The sequence below is a fragment of the Canis lupus genome, chromosome 38 (assembly GCF_048164855.1).
Source record: "Canis lupus baileyi chromosome 38, mCanLup2.hap1, whole genome shotgun sequence".
In the NCBI taxonomy this organism is placed as follows: domain Eukaryota; kingdom Metazoa; phylum Chordata; class Mammalia; order Carnivora; family Canidae; genus Canis; species Canis lupus.
The window spans coordinates 11,222,403-11,246,840 of NC_132875.1; the positions used below are offsets into that span (position 1 = coordinate 11,222,403).

The following is a 24,438-nucleotide window of genomic DNA, read 5'->3' on the forward strand; positions in this document are numbered from 1 at the left end:
AGTGCACATTATAAAACATGTTTGTATGTAGAAATTAACTTTGGTTAATTGGTTTTTGGAAATATTGCTTGCTCAACACTAATTGAGCCTCTTTTTTTCACATATGATTAAATATATGCACAATTGAGCCGACAAGAGTCGGTGATCTAGTTCTTAAGAAACTTTTTTATTATTACTATTATTATGAAGGTACTTTTAAAATAGCCTTAAAATTCCAGCAGAGGAACCACACTAAAGCGAAACAAGAGGCCGTTCTTACATGCAATGTTGTTTAGCTTTTGAGAATTAATATTTTATTCTCTATTTTAGATGGGAAGCCCTCGAATGGAAATGACCCTATTATTCACAATCATTTTTGTTTTTGTTTTTGTTTTTAGAAACTCATCTGTGATATTTTTGTTTCAACTCTCATTTCAGGTGAGCACCCCTGGCCCTGTCAGTAACAAGAGGATGGTTCACTTTTCCCCAGATTCTCATCACCATGAGTGAGTATGCACTGATTTGTATAATCTTGTTGGGATGGTCTCCATCCTTCTTGTGGAAAATTGATAGCAATTGCTAGTAAAGTAGTTTCATTTTGTACTTCTCTTGAGAAAAAGTAAATACCTTATCCCATTGACTGTTGTGCAGGACCCATTTCAACCTGTGGCAGGAATGTCAATAAAGATTTTTTAATACGGTCATTCTTTTTATTTGTGACAGAATTTGAATTTCTACATTTTCATTATATTAAGTAGCATCAAGTTCTCCTCCTCATCATCCTTCCTCTCTCCCTTCCTCCTCACTCTTTCTAAAGCACTAAAATGCAGAAGTGACTATTTAACTCAATATTTCTCTGCTCTCTGCTTCTGCCCAGCATGAGCTGTGAAGGGACCAGGATGTATTTTCATTTATCAATGGAAAGGAGAGTTTAATTTACTAGGAGTAATTCCAAAAATTAAGCGACTGAGCTTAATTTTGGTGAATTATTGGGTGAATTCCTAGGTGCTAATTCTATTTGTCTTTACTGGAAGAATTTGAAAAGTTATATATTTTGAGTCAATACCATGTCTCCTGTGAAATTGGTTGAACTTGAAAAAAGGCTGTAAAAATGTGGAAAGACATGAATTAATGAATAAATGAATTTTCCTCTGGCGAGCAGTCCTATTAGGATCCATTAGATCCTGGCTTGTAAACCCATTCCTTAACCAATGTAGAACAAATTATTTTTCATCTATAGCTTATTTTATATAGATTATTAACAGAATTTATATAATATAAAATATTATTCATAGATTATTTTCCACGTTATTTATTTTATAGATTATAATATCATAATATTCCCTTTTAATAGTCTATTTCATTCCTTTTTATTATCCTATAAGACTTTTTCTCTATTGTTTCTCAGACAAAAAGCAAAAAAGAGTGAAGCTTTTATTACTCAGACTGACAACCAAAAGACTTGTGTATTTTCTTTTTAATGTTTTGTTTTGACACGAATCAAGAATTCTAGCAAGTAGACGTAGAGACGTTTTTAAACCAAAAATTTCATTTGATAATGATTGTAAACACTCTGAGGGCAGACAGATCTGTAGTCCTCCTATGCTAAGAGGGCCCCCTCGACAGCGAGTAGTTATTGAGTGAATGAAAACATGAAACTGTGAATTTAAAATGGAACAAATTGGATAATGTCAACTGAATATTACTTCTCAAATTAGCAAGTATGACCCCCATTGTATTCTCCTGACATCCCTTCCATACATCTCCCCAATGGTTGTTAGTCAATTAAATAAGATTTTCTAGGATGGGAACTCAGATGTCACTATTTTTAGAGTTTCCTAGGTTACCCCAATGTGTTTGATTACCATTCTATCCACACTCGCCAATAAAATAGAGTCACTTTACTACCTTACACCCTACATGCCACTGGTTCAGTCCAGTCTCTTCCTCATCTTTTCTACTTCCTGCTCCATTATTTGAAATAAGCTCTGTTACCTGTTACATTGCTATAGGATCCTAGTGAATCTTTCTGTCTCTGTTTTCTCACTATTTGAGTACATACTACTTACTTCTACTACTTACGTTCAGTTCCAATTCTTTTATTTCCCTATTTATAAGCCCCAGTACTGCCTCTTAACAGTGGAGAAACCTTGTTAGCATATTATTAAACACTCTCCACAATCTGGCTCCCATTACCTTTCCACCTTATCATTCTCTCTCCCTTATAGATTATGGTCCACCTCTCTGGTCTGCCTCTTTTCTCTGAATATGATCTCTACTTCACTGTCCTCATTAGCTTGGGATTTTGTTCTTGCTATTCAGGTCCTTTGCTCATCTTTTGATTATATTATTAGATCTTTGCTATTGAGTTGTACAAGTATCCTGTATCTTCTGGATATTAGCCCCTTATCAGATATGTGGTCTGCAAATATTTTCTTACATTCCATAGGTTGCTTTTTTTTTTTTTGAGATTTTATTTATTTATGCATGAGAGACATAGAGAGAGAGAGAGGCGCAGAGACACAAACAGAGGGAGAAGCAGGCTCCATGCAGGGAGCCCGACGTAGGACTGGATCCTGGGTCCCCAGGATCAGGCCCTTGGCTGAAGGCGGCGCTAAACCACTGAGCCACCTGGGCTGCCCCCCTGGTGCTGCTTTATCTTGTCAATGGTTTCTTTTGCTGTGCAGAAACATTTTAGTTAAATGTAGTCCCACCTGTTTATTTTTGCTTTTGTTGCCTGTGCTTTGGTGTCAAATCCAAAAGAACATCATTGCCAGGATCAATGTCAAGGAGCTTACTTACTATGTTTTCTTCTAGGACTCTTAGGTTTCAAATCTTGTGTTCAACTCTAATCCATTTTAGGTTGGTATTTGTGTATCGTATATGATAGGGCTCCAGTTTCATTCTTTTGCAAGTTGGCTGTTTAGTTTTCCCAAACCACTTATTGAACAAACTGTCCTTCCCCAGTGTATATGCTTGACACCTTTGTCAGAATAATTGACTATATATGCATGGGTTTATTTCTGGGCTCTCTGTTCTGTTCCATTGATTTTTGTGTCTGTTTTTAGCCAGTTACATACTGTTTCGATGACTATGGCTTTTTAATGTTGTTTGAAACCCAAAAGTGTAATGCCTCTAGATTTATTCCCTATCAAGACTGCTTTGGTTATTTGGGGTCTTTTGTGGCTCATACAAATTTTAGCATTATTCTGTTTATGTGAAAACTGACATTGGAATTTTTGTGATTGCATTGAGCCTGTGGATCAATTTGGGTAGTATGGGCATGGTAGCAATATTAATTTTTCCAGTCCATGAACATATAAAATATTTCCATTTATTTGTGTCTTCTTCCATTTCCTTCTTTAATATTTTATAGTTTTCAGTGTAGATGTTTTATTTTACCACCTTCATTAAATTTATTTCTAAATATTTTGTTCTTTTTGATGCTATTACATATGGAATTATTCTTATAATTTTTCTTTCTAGTAGTTTGTTGTAGAAAAAAATGATGTATGAATCTTGATTTTGTATTCTGCAACTTTGCTGATTTTGTTTATTAGTTCTAACATCTTTTTGGTAGAGTTTTTAGGGTTTTCTATTTATATATCAAACAGATATGATTTTACTTTTTCCTTTCTGATGTGTCATATATATTGCCTTTGCTATGCTAAGGTACATTCCTTCTATAACCAATTTGTTGAGAGATTTAATGAAAGGATATTGAATTTTGTCAGATGTTTTTTCTGCATCCATTGAGATAATCATATGGTATTTATCCTTTTTGTTAATATAACATGTCACACTTACTGATTCGTAGATGTTAAAAACCATCCTTGCACCCCTGGAATAAATTCCACTTAATCATTATGTATGATCCTTTTAATGATTTTGGTTTGCTGATATTTTTTGTTGAAGATTTTTGCATCTATATTCATCAGGGATATTGGCCTATAATTTTTTTTTTGTAGAGTCTTTACTTGGCTTTTATATAATATAATGCTGATCTCACAATGCTACTGTGTGGAAGTATTGCCTCCTTTTTTTATTTTTTGGAAGATTTGAGAAGCATATTGTATTAGTCCTTTTTTATTTTCAACTTAAAAAATTGTATTTGCTTAGAGGCATTAGAATGTCAACAAAACAAGGTGCAGGTTTTTTTTTTTTTCTTTTTGCAACTACTGAGTTGTATTGAGTTAAAAGAACAATTATTTTCTATTAGCTGCTTCAGAGACAAGAGAAGTTGTGAACAGTACCATTCCTGTTGTACCTAACAGTTCCTAAGTACCGTATAACTATGTACCTATGGTTCCTGACAGTACCATATAACTAATTCATGGCGTGCACCATGAGAACCTGCTCTAGGGAAACCTGGGTAGCTCAGAGGTTGAACATCTGCCTTTGCCTCAGGTCCTGATCCCAGGGTCCTGGGATTGAGTTCTGCACCAGGCTCCCTATGCCTCTCCCTCTGCCTATGCCTCTGTGTCTCTCATGAATAAATAAATAAAATGAAAAAAAAAAAAAGAACCTGCTCTAAATTTCCATGCCAATTTACAATCCCCATACTGTACTAGGCAAGGTTAGTGGCTACTGAAAATACCACCAGGACAAGGCTATCTAAAGACACATTTGTTAGTGTGTTAACTATACCAAAAAAAAAAAAAAAAAAAGACACTGTACAACTTAAAACCATGACTTACACAGGCTTACATTTTTTATCTTTAAAAGAAATGAGTCGTGTATATGGGGTTTAAATGCTTTATAAACAAGAAAAAAAGAAAAAAACCTGTGCTACAACCAACTTATTCATCATTATCATTTTCCTCTTCATCCTCTTCATCTTCCTCCTCTTCATCTTTTTCTTGTTTATTTTTCAGCCTTGACGACTCCCTTTTTTAGCCCATCAGGCTCTCCTGTAGCTTGGTATGCAGCAGTCTCCTTTTTGTACCTTTCTTCAGCTTAGCAGCTTTCTTCATAAAGCTGCTTGTCATCCGCTGCAGAGTGATTGCACATCTCTCCCCATTTCTTCACAACATCACCAATGGATAGGCTGGGATGCTGATTTGGGGGTGATGCTCAGAGCAAAATAAGAAAAAAGCCAGAAGACTCCTCTTGGGGGCATTTGTGATCCTTGAATTTCTCTTGGTTTCCCGTTTAGGAGAGATACCAGTTTTCATTTTTCTTTCCTCATGGGCCTTATCCACCTTTACCATGTCTTCAGTTTTTTTTTTCTTTTCTTTCTTCTTTTTTTTTAAAAAAAAGATTTTATTTACTGTAGAGAGAGAGAAAGAGAGTGCATGTACAAGTAGGGGGAGGTATGCGGGGGGGGAAGAATCTCAAGCAGACTCTACGCTGAGTGCAGAGCCTGATTTGGGAGTCAATCTCTTGACATTGAGATCATGACCGGAGCTGAAACCAAGAGTAGGACACTTAACTGAGTCACCAGGGTGCCCCATTTTTTTTTTCTTTTCCTCTCTGAGCACTTCTTAGAACTCTGAGAAGTTAACTGAAGCATCTGGATGCTTCTTCTTGTGCTTCTCCTGGAAAGTTTGCAGGAGGAATGGATATGATGAAATTTTGCAAAAAAAAAAAAAGAAATTTTGCCCCTTAGCTTCATGTGGTCTTCTTCCCCCATGTTTACTTATTCTTCTTCAGTGAGGCACAGAGTCACCCACTGCCTGTCTGGCTCTCTCTCACTCACCCCTGACCTGTCTTTGTGGAGCTCGGTGTACTACAATGACTGTCTATGAATTCTTCTTTAAATGTTTGGTAGAATTCAGGGATCCCTGGGTGGCTCAGTGATTTAGCGCTGCCTTCAGCTCAGGGCACGATCCTGGAGTCCCAGGATCGAGTGCCGCATCAGGCTCCCTACATGGAGCCTGCTTCCCCCTCTGCCTGTGTCTCTGCCTCTCTCCCTCTCTGTCTCTCATGAATAAATAAATAAAATCTTTAAAAAAAAAAATGTTTGGTAGAATTCACCAGTAAGGTCATATGGTTCTGGACTTTTCTTTGTTGGGAGATTTTTGATTACTACTTCAATCTCCTTAATAGAAATTGGTCTGTTCAGATTTTCTACTTACTATTAGAAATTGGTAAACTGTATTTCTAGGAATTTATCCATCTCTATATAATCTAATATAATGACCTGTAATTTTTTACAGTCATTTCTTATGATCCTTAGTATTTCTGTATTATCAGTTGTAATGACTTCTCATTTCTAATTTTATTTGAGATTTCTTTTTTTTTCTTTTTTGTCTACCTAAAGCTTTGTCTGTTCTATCTTTACAAAATCTAGCTTTAATTTCATTTATCAGTTACATTGTCTTTTCTCTCTGTTTCATTCATTTCCACTCTAATCTTTGGTATTTCCTTCTTTTTGCCAGCTTCGGGCTTAGTTTCTTTTCTTATTTATAGTTCCTTGGGGGTGTAAGGTTGTTTATTTGGGGTCTTTTTTTCCCCCAATATAGGCTTTTATCACTGTAAACTTTCCTCTTAGAACTGCTTTTGCTCTGATAGATGCTGGTGTGCCCATTAAGAACAGCTTCTTGGGATCCCTGGATGGCGCAGCGTTTTGGCACCTGCCTTTGGCCCAGGGCGCGATCCTGGAGACCTGGGATCGAATCCCACATCGGGCTCCCGGTGCATGGAGCCTGCTTCTCCCTCTGCCTGTGTCTCTGCCTCTCTCTCTCTCTCTCTGTGACTATCATAAATAAATAAATAATTTTAAAAATATATTAAAAAAAAAAGAACTGCTTCTTTGCTCTCTATAGTCCTATGGGTCTCATGGACACAGATCCCATTGGCTCTCAGAACTAGATGTTTTGGGGCCCTATTCCATGGTGGGAGTCTTAAAAGTTGGGACACTAGGTGTGCGTTCTAAACCCTTTGCTCCTCAGGGAGAGGTTGGGAATTTGGAGTTTCCTCCTGAGTGTATGGCTTAGTGCCAGGGATGGGATTTAGGGTAAGAGCATGTCTCAGCCTTCATACCCACTTCAGTGTGGGTTTTTTCTCATCTGCCTGACATGTAGGAGTCACTCAACTAGTTTCTGGATTTCTCTCAGAGAAAATTGTTCCATGTGGAGTTGTGCAATTGGTGTGTCCATGGAAAGAGGAAGTTCAATAGCCTCCTCTGTCACCATCTTCCTCCCTAGCAGCCCCTTTCTGATTAGTGAACATCAGCAGGAGTTTAAAGTCACAGACTAATGTCACAAGTGGCCAGGTTCTTTACTTAGGCATTAGGGTTCCTTCAAAAATGTAGTAGGTTTCTGTTGTGTTTACGGTTGCAATTCCTTGCCTGGAAATGCTACAGGCCTTGATGTTTCTCCTACATCCTGACTTAGCTTTTAGCTTAAAGACTTCTCCCTGAGACCATGTGAAAAAATGACCTCCAGAGGGTAGGTACAGGTCTTTAAGAAACCTCTAGTCAGAGTTCACTGCATCAGAGAAATCCTACAGAGAGGCACTCTGAGGACGATCTAGACCAGAGCCCTGGTCATGGTAATCATATCCCTGCTCAGTCTAGCTTCCATGCCACTACCTGCTTCTATATAAGAGTTCCAAACCTGATTTTCCCACCTGCAGTGGAAAAAGTTAAACTTGAATTGTAATCTATAGACCGAAAGTGCCTCTTTTTGCCAATCTGTGTTTTCATCCTTTTCCCTAGGCCTGCCTCCTTACCTAGGTAGAGTAAAGGAAGAAGGTGCCTTGGTGGCCTCATTCTACAAGTTTCTTTTTGGAAGATACCATAGGAACAGCATTATGGGTATTTTGTTTTACACAAATAAGTGCATGCTTTGCACTACGCACACATACACACACATGCAGCCCCAGTTGAGTTACCTGTTAGTTCTCTTCTAGGAACTAGCCTCTTTCTCTAGTCAGTTTATTTTTATTTATTTATTTATTTATTTTTTAAAGATTTTATTTATTTATTCATGAGAGACACAGAGACACAGGTAGAGGGAGAAGCAGGCTCCATGCAGGGAGCCTGACGTAGGACTTAATCCCGGGACTCCAGGATCACGCCCTCGGCCAAAGGCAGGCGCTAAACTGCTGAACCACCCAGGGATCCCCCTCTTTAGTCAGTTTAAAAACACACAGTTTAAAAACACATTTTGCTTCAGCTTGGCTCTTCCATTGTCCTGAGGAGGAAACCCAATATCTGAAATTTTCCTAACATGGAAAATTTGGAAAACATGAAAAATTTCCTTTAACAGGAGAAGGTATATAGTCGGTGTTCAAGGTAAGTCTAGACATGGTTTTAGGTAGATACTTTCCCAAATTTCTTGCCCAGGTAATTAATACATACTTTCATTCAACCTGTTTCCTATTATAAAGTTAGATACGTAAAACCGACTCTTACTGCCACATTCAGTGTCTCATAATAGAAAAAACAAGGTATTCATACCCTCAGGAAATGCAAATAGTTTCCAAGGGAATCTTGGTCACCAAGAGTTTTAAGGGAGTCAGTTTCCAGATTCTGTTGCATATATGTTTTCCGAAATCAGTAGCCCTGGTTATTTTGCTGATTCGTATTTTTCACAATTGCCTTTCTTCTACTTTGGTAAAAAAAGACAGTCTCTCCTCCCCGCTCCCCCTTCCCCACTGCCCCTAGTCCTGCTCTTATTTTAGCACATTGCTTCACACTATAAAATCATTTTGGGTTCCAAATAGAGGGACATTCCAGATATTATGTTGATATTGATGTTAACAGATTGAATCTTATGACCAAATCACAAAGCCCTTTGCAAATTATGTAGTTTCTAGTTCTTTGTTTTCAGCAGCTGGTAGATTGGTAAAAATACTCCATAATCTAAAAATCATTGTGTGATTTTTGGCATAAATCTCTGAAGGAGTTTGATAATCTAATGGCTGCTCTAACCAAATTTCTTTTTGTTTCCGCACACCAATTTATGCGAACAAGGTTTCCAAGCACTGAAAAAAATAAAATTTAAAAAGTATGAATAGAATCGGTGCTAAAGGGTAATACGCATCAATGGCTACATCAACTAGTTTCAGGGAACGGTTGTTTATGGCATTCCTAATAAAATGTTACTATTTTATGTTTAGAACTATCAAAATATGTTTATGCTAGTTTCATTAATTAAATACTAATGATAATTTTTCAGACCTTAAAAACTGTTATCAAGTAACAGTAGTTATCAGTGTTGACTGACCAATAAATTCATCGGAATACTTTATTAATTCTAGTCTTCTGATCATAGAAACTTAAGAAAATTAGACAGATAGATAGATAAGACACATATTGTGCAGAGGAATATGGCAAGGTTACTAATAAAAGGCTTTCAAACATAAAAAAAATATTACATTAGGTTAAACTTCTATGAAACAGTGATATTGGAAATTCAAAGAGTTCGAAGAGAAAAATAAGCCAGGTAAATTTTCAGCTGTTAAAGAAATGCTTTCTTCATTGTGTTTTGTTTTGTTTTGTTTTTAAATGTATTGATGGTGGATATCAAATCAGTGATGATATTTGGATTCCAATGTGTATATTTAAGAGAGTGGTGTCATGATTTTATTCTAAAATACTAATATATACAACTTATAGAAAACTGATATTTTGTAAATATATAAATAATTATGGTGAAAAGTTTTAGATTTCTCCCTAAAATATGTGAGGAGGATATATTCATAACTGCATCAGATAACATTTACGCAAAAATAATTGAAGACCAGTGCTGTATAGAATGCTTTCAGGAAGAAGTAATGGAATGCTCTACAAATAAATGGTATAATGTTCTACAAATTGCAGTTTGGTTTACTGACATTACCAGAAGTGTGAAACTATAGGCAGTTCCAGGGCCATCGAGAGGGCAGTACAGTGTCTGCCACAACATCCTTTAAGGAATCCTTGGTGTTTTCCACAGAAGTGCCACCAGCCATTCCCTGTATGTTCTATATTCTCCCTTTGGGTTTTTACTTCTACTTGATTATATTATTTATCACATTGTTCTCTAGAATATTGGTACTATATACACGCTTCATTCACCTTAATATGGATCATGAGTTTGCCAAGGTTGGAGACTTTGTCTTGTTCTTTAAGTTTCTTACAATACACAGCACAATACTTTATGCATCAGATCCTAGGCTCTGGGGTCAAGGTTATCCTGTTCCACTACTGGCTAGTGATAGAAAGACAAATCCCCTTCCTGACACTTGCATAAAAACACAGGGAGATCACAGACTAACCATGGTTTTGTGCAATCTCAACTGCAGTTTACCTCAAAACTGTATTGACAGACTTGAAAGAATGGCTAGAAATGGTCATTAAATTACAACATTAAGCAACTCCTAATTGGGAGTAAGCAACAAGTACTACTTTCATTCAGTTAAACTGTGATTCTTCTAAATCAATATGTGTTTTGCTTTAGAAGGTCACCTCAAAAACAGTCTGATACCACAGTACTTAATTTTACCGCAGAGAATTTCAGGCCTCAGAGCAGATTCTAATGAGAGAGGGAAAAAGTATTTTACAGGGTCCAACACAATAATGTTTAGGAATTTCAGTTTTGAAACCATGATTGTTTTAATAAAATAATACTTAACATTGTACCGGTCATATATTTATTTTTGTATGATCATATATGATCATATATATGTTGCATATATAGTCCAGTTGTTAATATATGCTAGGTCTGTTTTAATAGAAAATATTTAGCCCAGGTAAGTGAAATATTCATTAAAATGATTATAGAAGAAAAAATAAATAAAAAAAATAAAATGATTATAGAAGGTACACAAAAAGTGACAAGAACCTCAATCCAACTAAAGCAGAGAAATCTGTATCTAATTTCTGAGAAGAAATAACAATGTTAAGTTTTGAAATTCACATTTAATTACTCTGTTGACTTTCTGAAAATACAAATATTAAAATGCAGAAAATAAAATTAACATATAACTACGTATTCTTTAAAAATATGGAAGGCTTCATTTTTGCAGTTACTTTGTATTCACTCTACTTCCTTTTCTGTACTAACCCTAAATGGTTCCAGGATTTTTTCCTTTCTCCTAATCCCTTATGAGATAACTCTTTAAATTGAGTCAATACGATATATTAACTGACTTTTTAAAATGATATTTATATTTACTTTTATTTCATTTTAAAGTATAGGACATTTACCTGAACCATTATATGTAAATCAAAACTAATTTTAAATGCAAGTGAGTAACTACCTATAATCCTATGATGAATTCCTTTATAAAGCAAATATTTACACTTTATTTTATCTTTTGTATAAATATCGAGTTTGCTGAAAGCAAGATTTGCCTAGATTAAAGGTTCGTTCATTGGGAATACTTTCATACTTTGAAATTTAGCATCTATTGCTTTATAGTAAAAGTGGCTTTAACTTCCGATTGAGATAAATAAAATATACCAGATCAATTCCTCCTCTGATTTATTGTGATTCCCTTGGGAAGTCATTTTAGCTTACATGTGTCTTAATTTTTAGCTATGGAATGAGGATAAGAATAGTTCTTCTTTATGTTAAGACATTTTTACAAGTTACTTATACAAAATACAGAAAAATTATTAAACTAGGTATAAAACATTTTAGGATGATGATGGTCCTGATGATAATGCTTTATTTGGACAACATGTATTTTTCAGAGTAATTTCATATGCACCACTCTCTTCAGTGTTTTTGCTGCCCCTCTGAAACAGTTATAACATCCCTTTTTATAGACATTTGACTTTTGGAAAGTCACAAACCCAAATTAACTCAACCAAAAGTTAATTAAAAAACAACAACAACAACAACAACAACCATGTACTCAACACCTATTGTGTATGATAAATGTTATAACTGTTGGGGGAACCTGTAAATATTATGCATGAACACGGTTGTATCCACTGACATTTAGGAATAAATTGGTAGTTATTACAAAAATTCACAGAATAAAAGTTCACATGTTACTCTATTCCACCATGTACTATAGGAGAAGAAAATTACTTATTTCAAACACCTATTCTTTGCCAGGTTCTTACTTTTGTTTAAGCTTCCCAATACTGTAAGAGAAGAGAGGTAGGATTAATTAGATTGTATAGATGAAGAAGAAGCCAAATGTAATGGGAAAACTCAGATTTGTCCCTCCTGCTTTTTCCTCTCCTGTGTGTCTTTAACACTCGTACAGAACACTTTATTTCTGACACTGGCTTTTCCTCATGACAAGAGAGGACACCAGCTGGCTGTCCTACTTCCACTCAGTTTTGACACTAGTACCCAGACATAGCATCAGATTGCACAAGTTAAGAGTTGAGTCCTGCGAGACTGTCCTGCCCCCTAGCCCTCCACATCTCCAGATGCCCTGGGAAGCCCAGGCTGTTACTCGTGCTTCTGACCCACCAGATACAAACTGGAGGTTCCAACAGCTGCTTCCAACTCACAACACCAATTGCAAGTCCACGTGGTTACTTGTATTTCTGACTGACTGGCTATAAGTCAGTGGTCCCCACAACACCCTCCTTGGGTTTATTTAATTTGCTCACAGAATTCAGAGAAATGTTTTACTTACCAGGTTACCAGTTTATTATAAAAGAATATACCTCAGGAACAGCCAGGTGGAAGAGATGCATAAGACCAGGTATGGGAGAAGGGGTTGTGGGCTTTCAAGTCCTCTCCAGGTATGCCACTGTCCCCACATCTTCATCTGTTCCCCTATCTGGAAACTTTTTGAACTTCGCCATTTTGAATTTTTATGGAGGCTCTATGACAAAGGCCTGATTGATTAAATCATTGGCGCTGGGGATTGATTCAGCCTCCAGCCCTCTACGCTCCCTAGCTGTCAAGGATTAGGACTGAAAAATCCAACCCCCTAATCACAAAGTTGGTGCCCCTGGCAACTAGCTCACATCCTTAAGTAGTGTCCAAAAGCCACTTCATTAACATAACAAACAATAACATAACACAACAATCTGTGACTCAACAGTTAGGAAATTCCAAGGGCCTTGGGAGCCAGAGCCAGGAACCATGGAAGAGGATGAGATACATTTTGATCATCTGAGTAACCAAATACATAATATTCCTATAAATAAATCGCAGTATTGCACCAGCGTTCAGAAAATAAAAGTAATATGTCTCAGTTCACCTAACTAGTAAGTGCCAGAGCCTGTATTCAAACTTAGATCTTTCTGATTCTAAAATCCATGATTTAGCATCCACACCAGGCTTTACTTCCTGGGTTTACATTTGCAGTTTAGTACATGAAGTGAAGGCTCTCTTGAGCATAATTTGAGCATAGTTTTAGAATGACTTTTTGTTTTGTAGAAAAAATTAATGAGGAATATCTTTACATCCTGGTCATCTGGTCCACAGGTCATGAGAACCCAAAATAATCTTAAAGACCACCTAAGCCAGTGCTGTTATTCTTCTCATTTCATAGGATAATATGGTGCTTCCAGTTGTTAAAACTCCGCCATATATCTCAAGTCATCCATTTATCCATCCATTCAGAAAATATCTGTGAGGTCCTACTGTGTGCTAGGTGCTAGATCTACAATAATGAACAAGACAGACAGCATCACTGTTCTCATGGCACAGCCTACTGGGAAAATAGACATTCATCAGTAAGCACGCACGTAAATGTGTACTTACATACACACTAATGCATTATTATACAGTGAGCTAAAAGTACTCTAAAAGAGAACTTTTTTTAATAAAGATTTATTTATTTATTTGACAGAAAGAGAGAGCATGAGTGGAAGGGGCAGAGGGGAAGGGAGAGAATCTCAAGCAGAGAAGGAAGGAGTATTCAGTGAGATAGGAGCAAGGTAGGCAAGGACTGCCTGGTGGGCCATTTAGGGATTTTTTTTCTCCTAAAAGCTGTGGAAAGCCACTTCAGACTTCAGTTTGCTTTTGTTTATTTTTTGTTTGCTTGAGGCAAGGGTGTGAATAACGAAATACTCAAAAATTTAACTTTGAAGCATCACTCTAGCTCTGCAGTATGATAAATGGTTTAAAGCTAGTAGGTACAAGAAAAGTTGTAACTTGCTGATGACTTGAATATGAAAGAAAAAGGTGTCCAAGCTGAATTTAGTTGTCCACTGGAAGATTGGTGCTGCCGTTTACTGGGCTAGTGCACTAGCTAGATGAAGACTTAGTTTGTAACAAAAAGAATATTTGAGGTTTTTACATATTTATTTCAAAAATATAGTAAGCCCAAGGGCATCTGCGTGGCTCAGTCAGTTAAGTGTCCAACTTTGGATCTCAACTCAGGTCATGATCTCAGGGTCATGAAATTGAGCCCCACATTGGGCCTCACTCTGAGCATGGAGCCTGGTTAAGATTCTCTCCCTCCCTGTCCATCTGCCCTTCCCAACCCCCACTCCCACGTACACATGCATGTGTGCACATGCACACCCTGTCTCTCTCTCTAAAAAAGAAATTATATATATATATATATATATATACATATATATATGTAGTAAGCCCATGACATGTTAATATAAATAGCATATTTTAATGAAAATTAATGATCTTTTTAGCCCAAAAAATTAGTGAGAATGTGCCATTGTTTGCACAAATCACTTTAATGTCTGGCCTAATAGATGACAGCTTAGATTCATTGCTGCTTCCACTTTCAACCTGGGGATGAGATGCTATTTTGGTTGAAGCATATGAAGAAAATCCAGCCTCACACAGATAAGTAGTTGGAAAAGGAAGAAATACTTTGATAGCCTTTCCATTTCAGATGATTATGGATATTCTCTGATACTACACTAAAATACAGAGTGGTTGTTTCTCAAAAGTTAATTTAAATGTGTAATCTGAAAACATATCAATGATTTTTTTTTGTTCTATTAAATCCTTTGTTCTATCTTGAGCTCTGAATGGATCACTTACACATCATGATTTAGTACATCATACATTGGTCACATAAAGGCACAATCTGTTGCAGGGGGGAAATATAGTAGTCAAATTATCTAGGTAACTGCAGCAAATAATTTGTTTCTAGTTGGTAATTAATCCAGATGTCATTAACAGATACCAAAAGTGTCTATTCCACATCAAGGTAGAATGTGACCCGCCAAGGAGCATCACCGTCTATAAACTTGAAAAGTGTGCCAGTAAGAGCATAGATAAATCCTATTAATGTAGAGCCTGTTTATTCCCAGGTGTTAGAACACAGAGGCTAGAGATTACATAGAAGTCTTAGGAAATCTGCCCTTTTAATGTAAGTGTCTTGTCCTTCTGCAGTATGGTAGGGTGAATGCATACCGCAGGCAAATAGCCTAATGTCTACACCTCATTTCTGCACCTGGAACACGAGAATAGCCTTGTAAGGTTTTCATGAAGATAGAAAATCATACATGTCATATGTCAAAAGAGTGCTTGGTAAATAGAAGTACTCAATATTATTGTTCTTGACGAAACAAATAGCGTTAATAATAATAGTGGTATCATTCTCTGTAGGCTTTTAGTGCTTTATTTGCCACAGTGTTTCTCTCAAGTTCATATTCCTTGATGTTTATGAATAGTTTGGGTCCAGAAGACTGCCAAAGGGCTGGGCACACAGCTAATCACAACTCCCGTTGAAAAGGTATCTGCAGATAGGTCCCTACTGGGGATCCAAGGAGCAGCCGAAGCAACGTGGGTGGGCCATGCAGGGAAAGGGAACGTGTCAACTGGGCAGCAACTTGTATATTTTGAACATTGTCAAACTTGTTCTCAGCCAGACCCCAAGTTGTCATAATGAAAGGAACAGGTTCAAGCAAGGTACCATCAGCTGATGCTCCAGAATTCACATCAGGGGCTTTGTGTGATTGTTCCGGGGGGCATAGCCAAAGGATATACTATTCTGGTATTTTTAATGTTTTTTAAAACTCCAGCAATCCAAAGGTCATAATTTGTTGTAACGATGCTATAATTAAGTTGTGGTAAATGATAGCATTTGAAGATTTTGTAACCAGAATTGATTCATAAAATGAATACAGTCCCAGCAGTTTATGTTAACATAATTAAATGGAAATGTAATTCTAACTGAGTTTGCTTATTAAATTGAAAATTACTGGGTTATGAGCACTCTTACAATTCTGTCAAAATTGGTGTAAGTCTAGAATTACATGAAATATCCATTAAAATAAGGCATATTTAAGGCTGTGTTGCTGGTGGCAAATACATTTCTTAAAGCACATGCAGGCAGATCGTGTGAAAGCGTGTGCTTTTCGTTAGGTTCATGCTAACTCGTTTTCTCTTTCCTCTGCAGCCATTGGTTTAGCCCTGGCGCTAGGACAGAGCATGGCCAGGTAAGGAACATTCTAATCCAAAAGGAAGTTGCTTAGTCTCTTTCAAATATTTAACTATCTTCCTTCAAGGTAGCAGATTAGCTTTATGTGAAAAGATATAAATCCCAGCTTATTTAAAAAGAAGATTTCCCAGTACTTCACACACTGATGAAATGAATCATCCTCGGTGACCGTCAGAATGCTCCCTTACCACCACCCTCCTCAGTCACTTTCTGCCACGGAAAGACTCTGGGATTCACTTGTTCATGGGACTTCATCATTCACCTTTGTTTTTCACAAAATTAAAGTATCAACATGGTACATATGCTGAAAAACAATGCATTTGTATTAGACATGAAGGTCAGCCAGCAAGAGAATATTGTTATTTTTTAAGTTTAGAAGATGGTAATACTTTCTTACAAGTTTATGTTATATTTTTCCATGAGGTTTTTGGCTTGGGTTTTTTTTTTTTTCTTTTTTTTTATTGCTCACTAGTATACATGGCAGCACGATGGTTAGTCGCCTTAACAAGAACTGGACATTCATTTCAGTGAACTTGACATATAAAAAAAGTTCTTCCTTTCTTTTTCCTTTGAAGGTATTAGTTGTCTGTCTGCACCATGCTATGGTAATTTAGGGCTTAAACTTTTGATAGATTTAAAGCATATGCATTTTAGACTTGGCATCCTTGTTGATTTTTTTCATTATGAACTATAAAAGTTATTTTTTAAGTGGGTCAAAAATACAATATGTCAGAAATACCTTTAAATACATGAAAATGAAACCTCACATCCACAGGGATCATTTTCTGAGAAGGGCAGGTAGGTAGGGAAGTAGGGAAAGAAGAGGTTGTACTTGATAATTGGTAACATTAATATATTCATGGTATTTTATTTCTTAAGCTGAGCCACAGTTGGTTGTATATACCATCATTCCTTTTACTTATAAAAGGAAGGTGCTAAATACTTCATTATAAACTATACTAATTTCTTAACACACATGAGCCTAGGCAAAGAAAAATATCATGTAAATTCAGTTTTAATGGTATTTTGCAAACTTGCCCTTTTCCATAAGAGTGATTATCTTCTTTAAAGATACTCGTACATTAATAATGTAATATGAACCACTATTTCTAAAGATTTGGAAAGTAACCAGACTAAGTTTCATCTGTGGTATGTTTATCTTCTTATTCAGAATGTAAGAATCAGACTTTCTGCTTTCCCAAAAGGTTCATGTCTATGTATAATGCTTACAAGAAGATCCTGCTTCTGGGTAATGTCATATCAGGATATAGATTATCCCAAAATACATTTTTTTAAAGCTCTTTTTCTACCCTTTAGAAATGCTAAAGTAATGTTATGTTATAAAGTTGTGATTTAGATCACAGTATAACTGGATGCTTCCAGCCAAGCTGTCTTCCTGCAGTTAAAAATCAACTAACGCTAATATCATATAGAGAAGAAAGTTGACCAATTCTTTTTTGTTTTTTAATTTTTAAGATCATTTTGACCAATTTTTGAATTGGCTGTTGTTTAAACTTTGATACGTGATTCCAGATTTCTGTCTCGAATGTAGATCATTAATTGATGAGTACAGTTGATTCTTGTTGTGGGCAGTAGCTACGTTCTCTAAAGTCCATGTGAACAGTAAAGTAGCAAATGCTGAGACACTGCTCCTCAGGAAATATAAAGTTAGGTTCTTGAGAGGTCACCACGTTTTCATTTACTGATCGATCAATACATATTCTTGTTTGATGTATGTTTATGTTTAATGATACCTTAATATATATCATTGATTCTTAATACCTGAAGGAAGCTTACTTAATGCCCATATTTCCTCTGGAAGGTCCCTGACAGCCTTGCACTTAGGAACACTTGACAGCACTTCAGGCTATTACTTGGGGACCATTTTAAATGATAGAATCAAAAACAAGAACACAAAAATGGGGAAAATGCAGCACTATACAGACTGCAAAAAAAAAAAAAAAAAAAAAAAAAGATACTTGTTTACACCGTGAGAGCTGAAACAAGCAAAGCATGGACTTCCCAGGCCTCAGCTGAGAACGTGTGAAACAGCAGACCCAAATTTTTACCACCCTGCACATGTCGATGAAGGACTGCAAAAGTGTCAGAAGTATTGATGCTGGCATTACAAATAAATTTTAGCAGATAGGCAAATTTGTAAATATGGAACGAATACTGAGGAATGTCTGTTCCTCTGTGTACATGTACAAACCACACATACAGACCACTTCTATTTTGAGGGAGAAAAATTTAATTCCACTCAAATCTAACTCTAGCACAGTAAACCTTGCTGAATAGATCTCAGTGCAAGTGATGAAATTCAAAATGGTGAAGAAGTGTAAAATCCTTCACTATGTTGTTGAATGAATGACTGTTAGCGTGCATGATCACCTTTCATTTTTCCCATACCCACCTAGCAACATAAAGAAACGATGACATTAACCCCACTTTTTTTTTTGGAAAGCCCATGCCTTTCTACCTCCCCTGTCTTAGAGTTCCTCTTTCTGTTCTTTAGTGCTAAATCCCATATCCACGGACACCAGGGGTATTTCTCACTCTTATACTACATATTCAGTAAATAACTGTTATCCATCAGCCTCTATCCATAAGGTACTCGCTAGCTTTACAGAAGAAAGTATTTAGAAAAACTACATGGTGGTGGTTGTTATCTGGGGCAGGAAGGCAATAATGATAGTAGGTTATGAAATGTTTGAGAAAACCACAGAGAGGGCAGTTACAAAGGCCTCAAAAGAGAAATAAAGCCAGTTCAGAAGTGGAAGGAAGAAGAAAGCTATATGAAGATTTTTTTTTTTTCTGGTCTTACTGAATTCTAATTTTTCCTCTTTGAACATCAAATGGTTTGACATTTTGACCAAATTTACAAGTATCTTAAGGTGTCATAGATCACAGTTTAGATAGTACTTAGTTTTCCTTTCAGGGTGAGGACACTGAGAGCCCATGTGTAAGGAGACCTGAAACTCTTTTGTAGGCATTTGAGAAATTTCTGAGAAGTGGCCACTAACAGAAACAGTCCTAAGTGAACACCTCTGAATATCAGGTGGTAAAGACAGGATTACTGTGGAAGAATTCTTCTCTTGGCTTCTTCCCTTGTGTTATGGATTCGAAACATTTACTAATCTTGTAAAAATATTATGAAGAGCTGTAGAAATTCCCAGCTCCCTTTTCAATAGTAAGAACCATTATCCACAAGGAACACTTCTCTTCCTGATTTAACTACGTAGATTTAAAAATTGTGAACTATTTGTAAACCTCACATTGCGCTAGGTTTTGTGTTTATGAAGTTTAATGTAATTCTTATGTGAGTCATTTTTTAATATACATCTGCAGGTCACTAATCAGGGAATTGTGTCTCCATCTGGCCTAAGTCCAGCAATCTGAAAGTTGGAAGGTAAGAAGCACTTCGCACCATATTCAGAAGTTCTGTTATTAATCAGAGTTGACATGGTTGAGTCAGAATCCTGAAAGTTGACCTCACTTGTGACACGGATAGTAGGCCAAGGAATGAGAAGAATTATCAGTAAGAAGAGTGAGGAATGTCTCAAAACCTGATAAGCTACTCTTGCTTCTTAGAGCAGAGCTCAAGAACGCTTGTGTCTTTGACCATGAACTCATGACCTGATTTGGCCCCCTACCCCACCCCGACCCTGCCGTCCTTTTTCTTGTTCTTTGGGCCATAGCAGAAATGTGTTGAGAATCTTTCAAATACAATATATGTTTTCTATTCTAATAACATTCTGGATTAATTTTTTTTCATCTTTGCCCCTTACAAGGCCTAGCCTCCCATGTTAACGTACTGGATTCATGACCTTAGATCTGAGTTTGTATTTTTTTATCTGGGTTTGATTTTAAATTTGCAAAGGTGCACCTAGATTTATACTTTTATTGATAAGGTGAGAAAATTTGTGATGGCTTTTTAATATAAAAGCATTGCATTTCATAATTCAGGTATTTGTCTCCTTTTATACATAAAGTCCATCAAAACTGTAAATTTGAGGAAGAGAAGAAATTCTCATATGAATCTCATAGAAGGAGCTCTAACAGAGTTCAGAGAAGGTGCTGTCTCATTTAAGTTGATCCAAATGGTGGCCTCTCAGAACTATTCACATCTCTAAGTAGGTAGAGCCTAATATTTATTTTGGTCATTACAGTTGCATTTTCAAAACTAAACTATAGAATTCTTATCTCATAAAGTTGTGTTTGGGATTTTGAGTTCTTTGCTGTAACTGTCTTAACAAACTGCAGAAACAGCGTTCACGTATCTGTCTTTTATCTTAAAATTAGAAAAGTTAGTTAACCACTACTATTAATTTCATGTGGACATAGAGATTTTATCGTCTCACCTCTGGCTATCTGTGTCACAAATGTTGGTTTGTATATATATTTTTTAAAAGGCACTAGACTTAGAAATGCCAAAGTAATTAATTATTTTTATTTTCAGAAACAATTTCGTTTTCATGGTACGAAGTGTTTCTAAATTGAAACACTTTCAGATTAATGGACTTAAGATAAATGGTTGCCATTTTCTATATGTAGTGATAATGAGATAGAGCGTCAGCTACCTATCAGATACTAAATCTCACTCCCTATTTCTTTATCACATTATTCAATCATTCATTCATTCAACAAATAGTTATTGAGCACTAAAGCTGTATCCAGCTGTACATTGTGCTGGATCTTGGAGCAAGTAGAATGAATAATTGAAGCAAAGGGCCAAAGGTGAGCGAGAATGTGGTACACACCCCAAACTAAAAAGTTCAATATGGTGGGGATATGTAATTTAGAAAGAAGGGCATTAGTGACCATTACCAGAGGGAGGGGTGGGTGTAAGGATGGTGAAATAGGCGCAGAGGAATAACAGTGGAATTATCACGATGAGCACTAAGTAATGTATAGAATTGCCTAATCACTATTTTATACACCAAAAACTAATATAGCTTGCATGTTAACTTTACTGGGATTAAAATTTTTGAAAAAGAAGAAGAGGAAGTAGGAAAGTTAGTTAGGTTGGGGATAGGAGGAAGCATAGTAAATTAGGAGTTTAGAAATGTAATCAAATTATGAAGGGCCATGAAAGCCTTGTACAAGATTTGAGGGTTTCTCTGCAGAGAGTAATGGAACCAGATCTAATTTTAGAATTACTGGCGGCAGTGTGGAGAATAGACTGGGTAGGAGTGAGTCTGGAGGCAGGGAGGCCATTGCAAGTAAGAGCAAATGATGGTGTGGACCAGGATGGATTGTAGTAGTGGGGAAAGAATGAAGTAGCTATGCAGGAGAAATTAAGGTACACTTACTTAATTAAGACAGTCCTGGAAAAATACACGACCTAACCACATCCTTGATGATCTAATTAAGTTCTATTCTCCCTCAAAGATGGCCAAATGACACTAATAATTGATTCCAAATAATGTCATTAAATAGTTTAAAGCAGTTTTTTTATCAAAAGGTATTGTTACTGGTAAGACAATACCCACTGACAACCAGGTTCATTAATTATTATCATAATTGTAGTATTTGAACCATTTTGCTCTCCACTTCTTATGTTTTGGTGTTAGTGCTAAGCATTTTCTACGATTTATCTTGTTTAACACTCACAACAACCCTACCAGTGGATAATATTATCTCTATTTTACAGATGGACATGTGGGTTAAATACTTTGCCTAAGACTATCCAGTTTGTGAATGGCAAATCTGTTATTAAAACCTAGTAACTTGGGCAGCCCTAGTGGCGCAGCGGTTTAGAGCTGCCTTCAGCCCTGGGTGTGATCCTGGAGACCCGGGATCGAGTCCCACATCAGGCTCCCTGCATGGAGCCTGCTTCTCCCTCTGCCTGTGTCTCTGCCCCTCTCTCTCTCTCTCTCTCTCTCTGTGTGTGTGTGTGTCTCTCATGAATAAATGAATAAAATCTTTAAAAAAAAAAAAAAAAAACCTAGTAACTTGTCAGTTCCTGGCACAGCTGGGGTTAGAACCTAGATCTAGCCTGCATTATTACTTTTAAGATTTCTACTTTTTTTAAAGTTAATTTCTAAAAACTGTGCAACTTCTTTTTGGCCCAGTCTTGTGTATAATTATATTTCTGCATAAATAAGATAAGCTACAGTTTGAGCGAACACATAGTATAGAGTATTGACTACTCGGGGTTTTTTTCTTTCCAATTAGTTAGGGTAAAGCAAGTGTGAAAGCAAGTGGATGGTGAGGCATTTTGAGAAAGCGATCAAATATATATACATACTTTCTAATTATATATTTCCAAGCCAATAATTTCATTGAAAACGAATGTTTTAAGTGTGTTCCCTTACCATGTTAGGCCAGAAGATACAGAGAAAATATTAGATCTTTTATGTCAGCATAAATGACAGTCTCAGAAAATTCACAGCTGAATGCAATGGTAGAGGCCATTGACAAGAGAGGTTATATTACTTACCCAAGACTACTCCAGAGAACTAGGATCATAAGTGAGTTCTACACCTTCCAGCTCTGGGCTGTATTTTAAGTGACTACAAGAGCGGTTTCACTGTCAGGACAGCGCTGGATTGCCAACCCTTAAAAACAGTTTTAGTAGCAGTGGCATCTCCAGCAAGAGTAATGGTCTTTGTTTTGAGACAAACCAGTAGGGGAAAAAAAAAAGTGAACAGAAGTGCACAAATGGTGTCCCTTTGAGTGAGAAGAACACACTCTTCTACTTACAAAATAATATAATGAAAATATTTTTGTTTCTACAACTTTGTCTTAACACTTTGTATAGCATCAGCTTCTGAGAGATAACCGAGCTGAAAGAGGACACAAGAAAAACTGTTCTGTGAAAACAGCCAGCAGGTAAGCAATTCAAAACCACTTTTAATTCTGCTCATTAAGTCATGTACCTCTTCTTTCCCCCATACCAGTATGAATGGATGAGTTAGAGTTGAGGTGCCTTTGAAGTTGCCTTCTGAAGAGCCAGTTTGAAATATTTTACACATCGTTGATTAGAATCTGTTTCAGGATTACTAGTAATGAGAAATACCATTTTATTTCTATTTTGAAGAAGCTGGTGAAAAATAAAGAATGAATTTTAAAAAGAAAATTTCTGTTTCTCAGAACGAATACTAGATCAAGATTTATAATAATATTTTAGCTTTTAATTTAAAAAAGTAGAATTAATCTTTCCTCCCCAAACTTAGATGGTACTTAGACCTTATGAGAGAGCAACATGAATATTTATTCTAATAAGATAGAAATGAATCTTTAGAAAATATACTCTTTTTAAGACGTGATTCTAGGTTCTTACTCATTTTATATTGCCAGAAATGTTATTTTTTTTCCTTTAACAGAAAGAATTTGCCTCAGTTGTTTTAGACATATATTTTCAAATGTTGCATGTGGTGTTTCTGAAGACTTGACTTTTATTTAGATGAAAATGGCCATCACAATATTGATCAGAATGACCACCCTGAGATTTATACTTACTCAATTTTTAACAAGACAACTGACCTCAGACCCTCAGACCACTGCATCCCATTGCTTCCCATTGCTACTGTACCAGTCGCTGTGTTTAACCTTCCCAAGCAAGCAGTATTGCTTTAAGGTACAATGTTGGACAACTTAACCTCAACTGAGAACCCACTCGATACCTGAAGAGCCTAATGTAAATCCTATCTATGCAGCCTAGTTTAGACAATCAAAAACTGTCACACATATAAGTCGACCCCCAATGATAGTCAACATAAAACCAATATATTTACTTCTAAGAATGGCAGCTTCTAAAATTAGAGCAATCATCTGTACAAAATGTGTACAGATTATAAATATGGATGAAGGGCACCTGGGTGGCTCAGTCAGTTAAGTTTCTGCCTTTGGCTCAGGTCATAATCCCGGGGTCCTGGGATCAAGTCCCATGTCGGGCTCCGTGTTCCACAGGGAGCCTGCTTCTCCCTCTGCTTCTGCCTCTCTCTCAATCTCTCTCTCTTTCATGAATAAAATAAAAATAAAATATTTGAAAATAATTATGGATGAAATATTTATAGAAATAAAATGAACAAGCAACAGATTGCTATTGGAATTAATCAGGCAAAATTGAATAAAAATCATATAACTGTTTAAAATGAGAAATATGGGCAGCCCTGGTGGCCCAGTGGTTTGGCGCCTGCCTTCGGCCCAGGGCGTGATCCTGGAAACTCCGGGATCCCGGAGTCCCACGTC

General features: G+C 36.4%; 1 protein-coding gene and 1 pseudogene across 5 annotated transcripts in view; one reads left to right on the forward strand and one right to left on the reverse strand.

Annotated features, from left to right (window-relative positions):
- Positions 1-24,438, forward strand: part of GPATCH2 (G-patch domain containing 2) — a 170,207-nt gene that overhangs the window by 103,062 nt on the left and 42,707 nt on the right. For all 5 annotated transcript variants that reach the window (XR_012025850.1, XM_072814585.1, XM_072814584.1 and 2 more), the window contains exons 6-8: positions 418-485; positions 16,201-16,240; positions 23,006-23,076. Coding sequence is in view for 4 of the 5 variants with exons in the window: in XM_072814585.1 (XP_072670686.1) it covers positions 418-485; positions 16,201-16,240; positions 23,006-23,076 (179 nt within the window). In the remaining variant the exon portion in view is untranslated. The remainder of the gene's footprint in view (positions 1-417; positions 486-16,200; positions 16,241-23,005; positions 23,077-24,438) is intronic.
- On the reverse strand, positions 4,779-7,115 carry LOC140626734 (high mobility group protein B1-like; annotated as a pseudogene).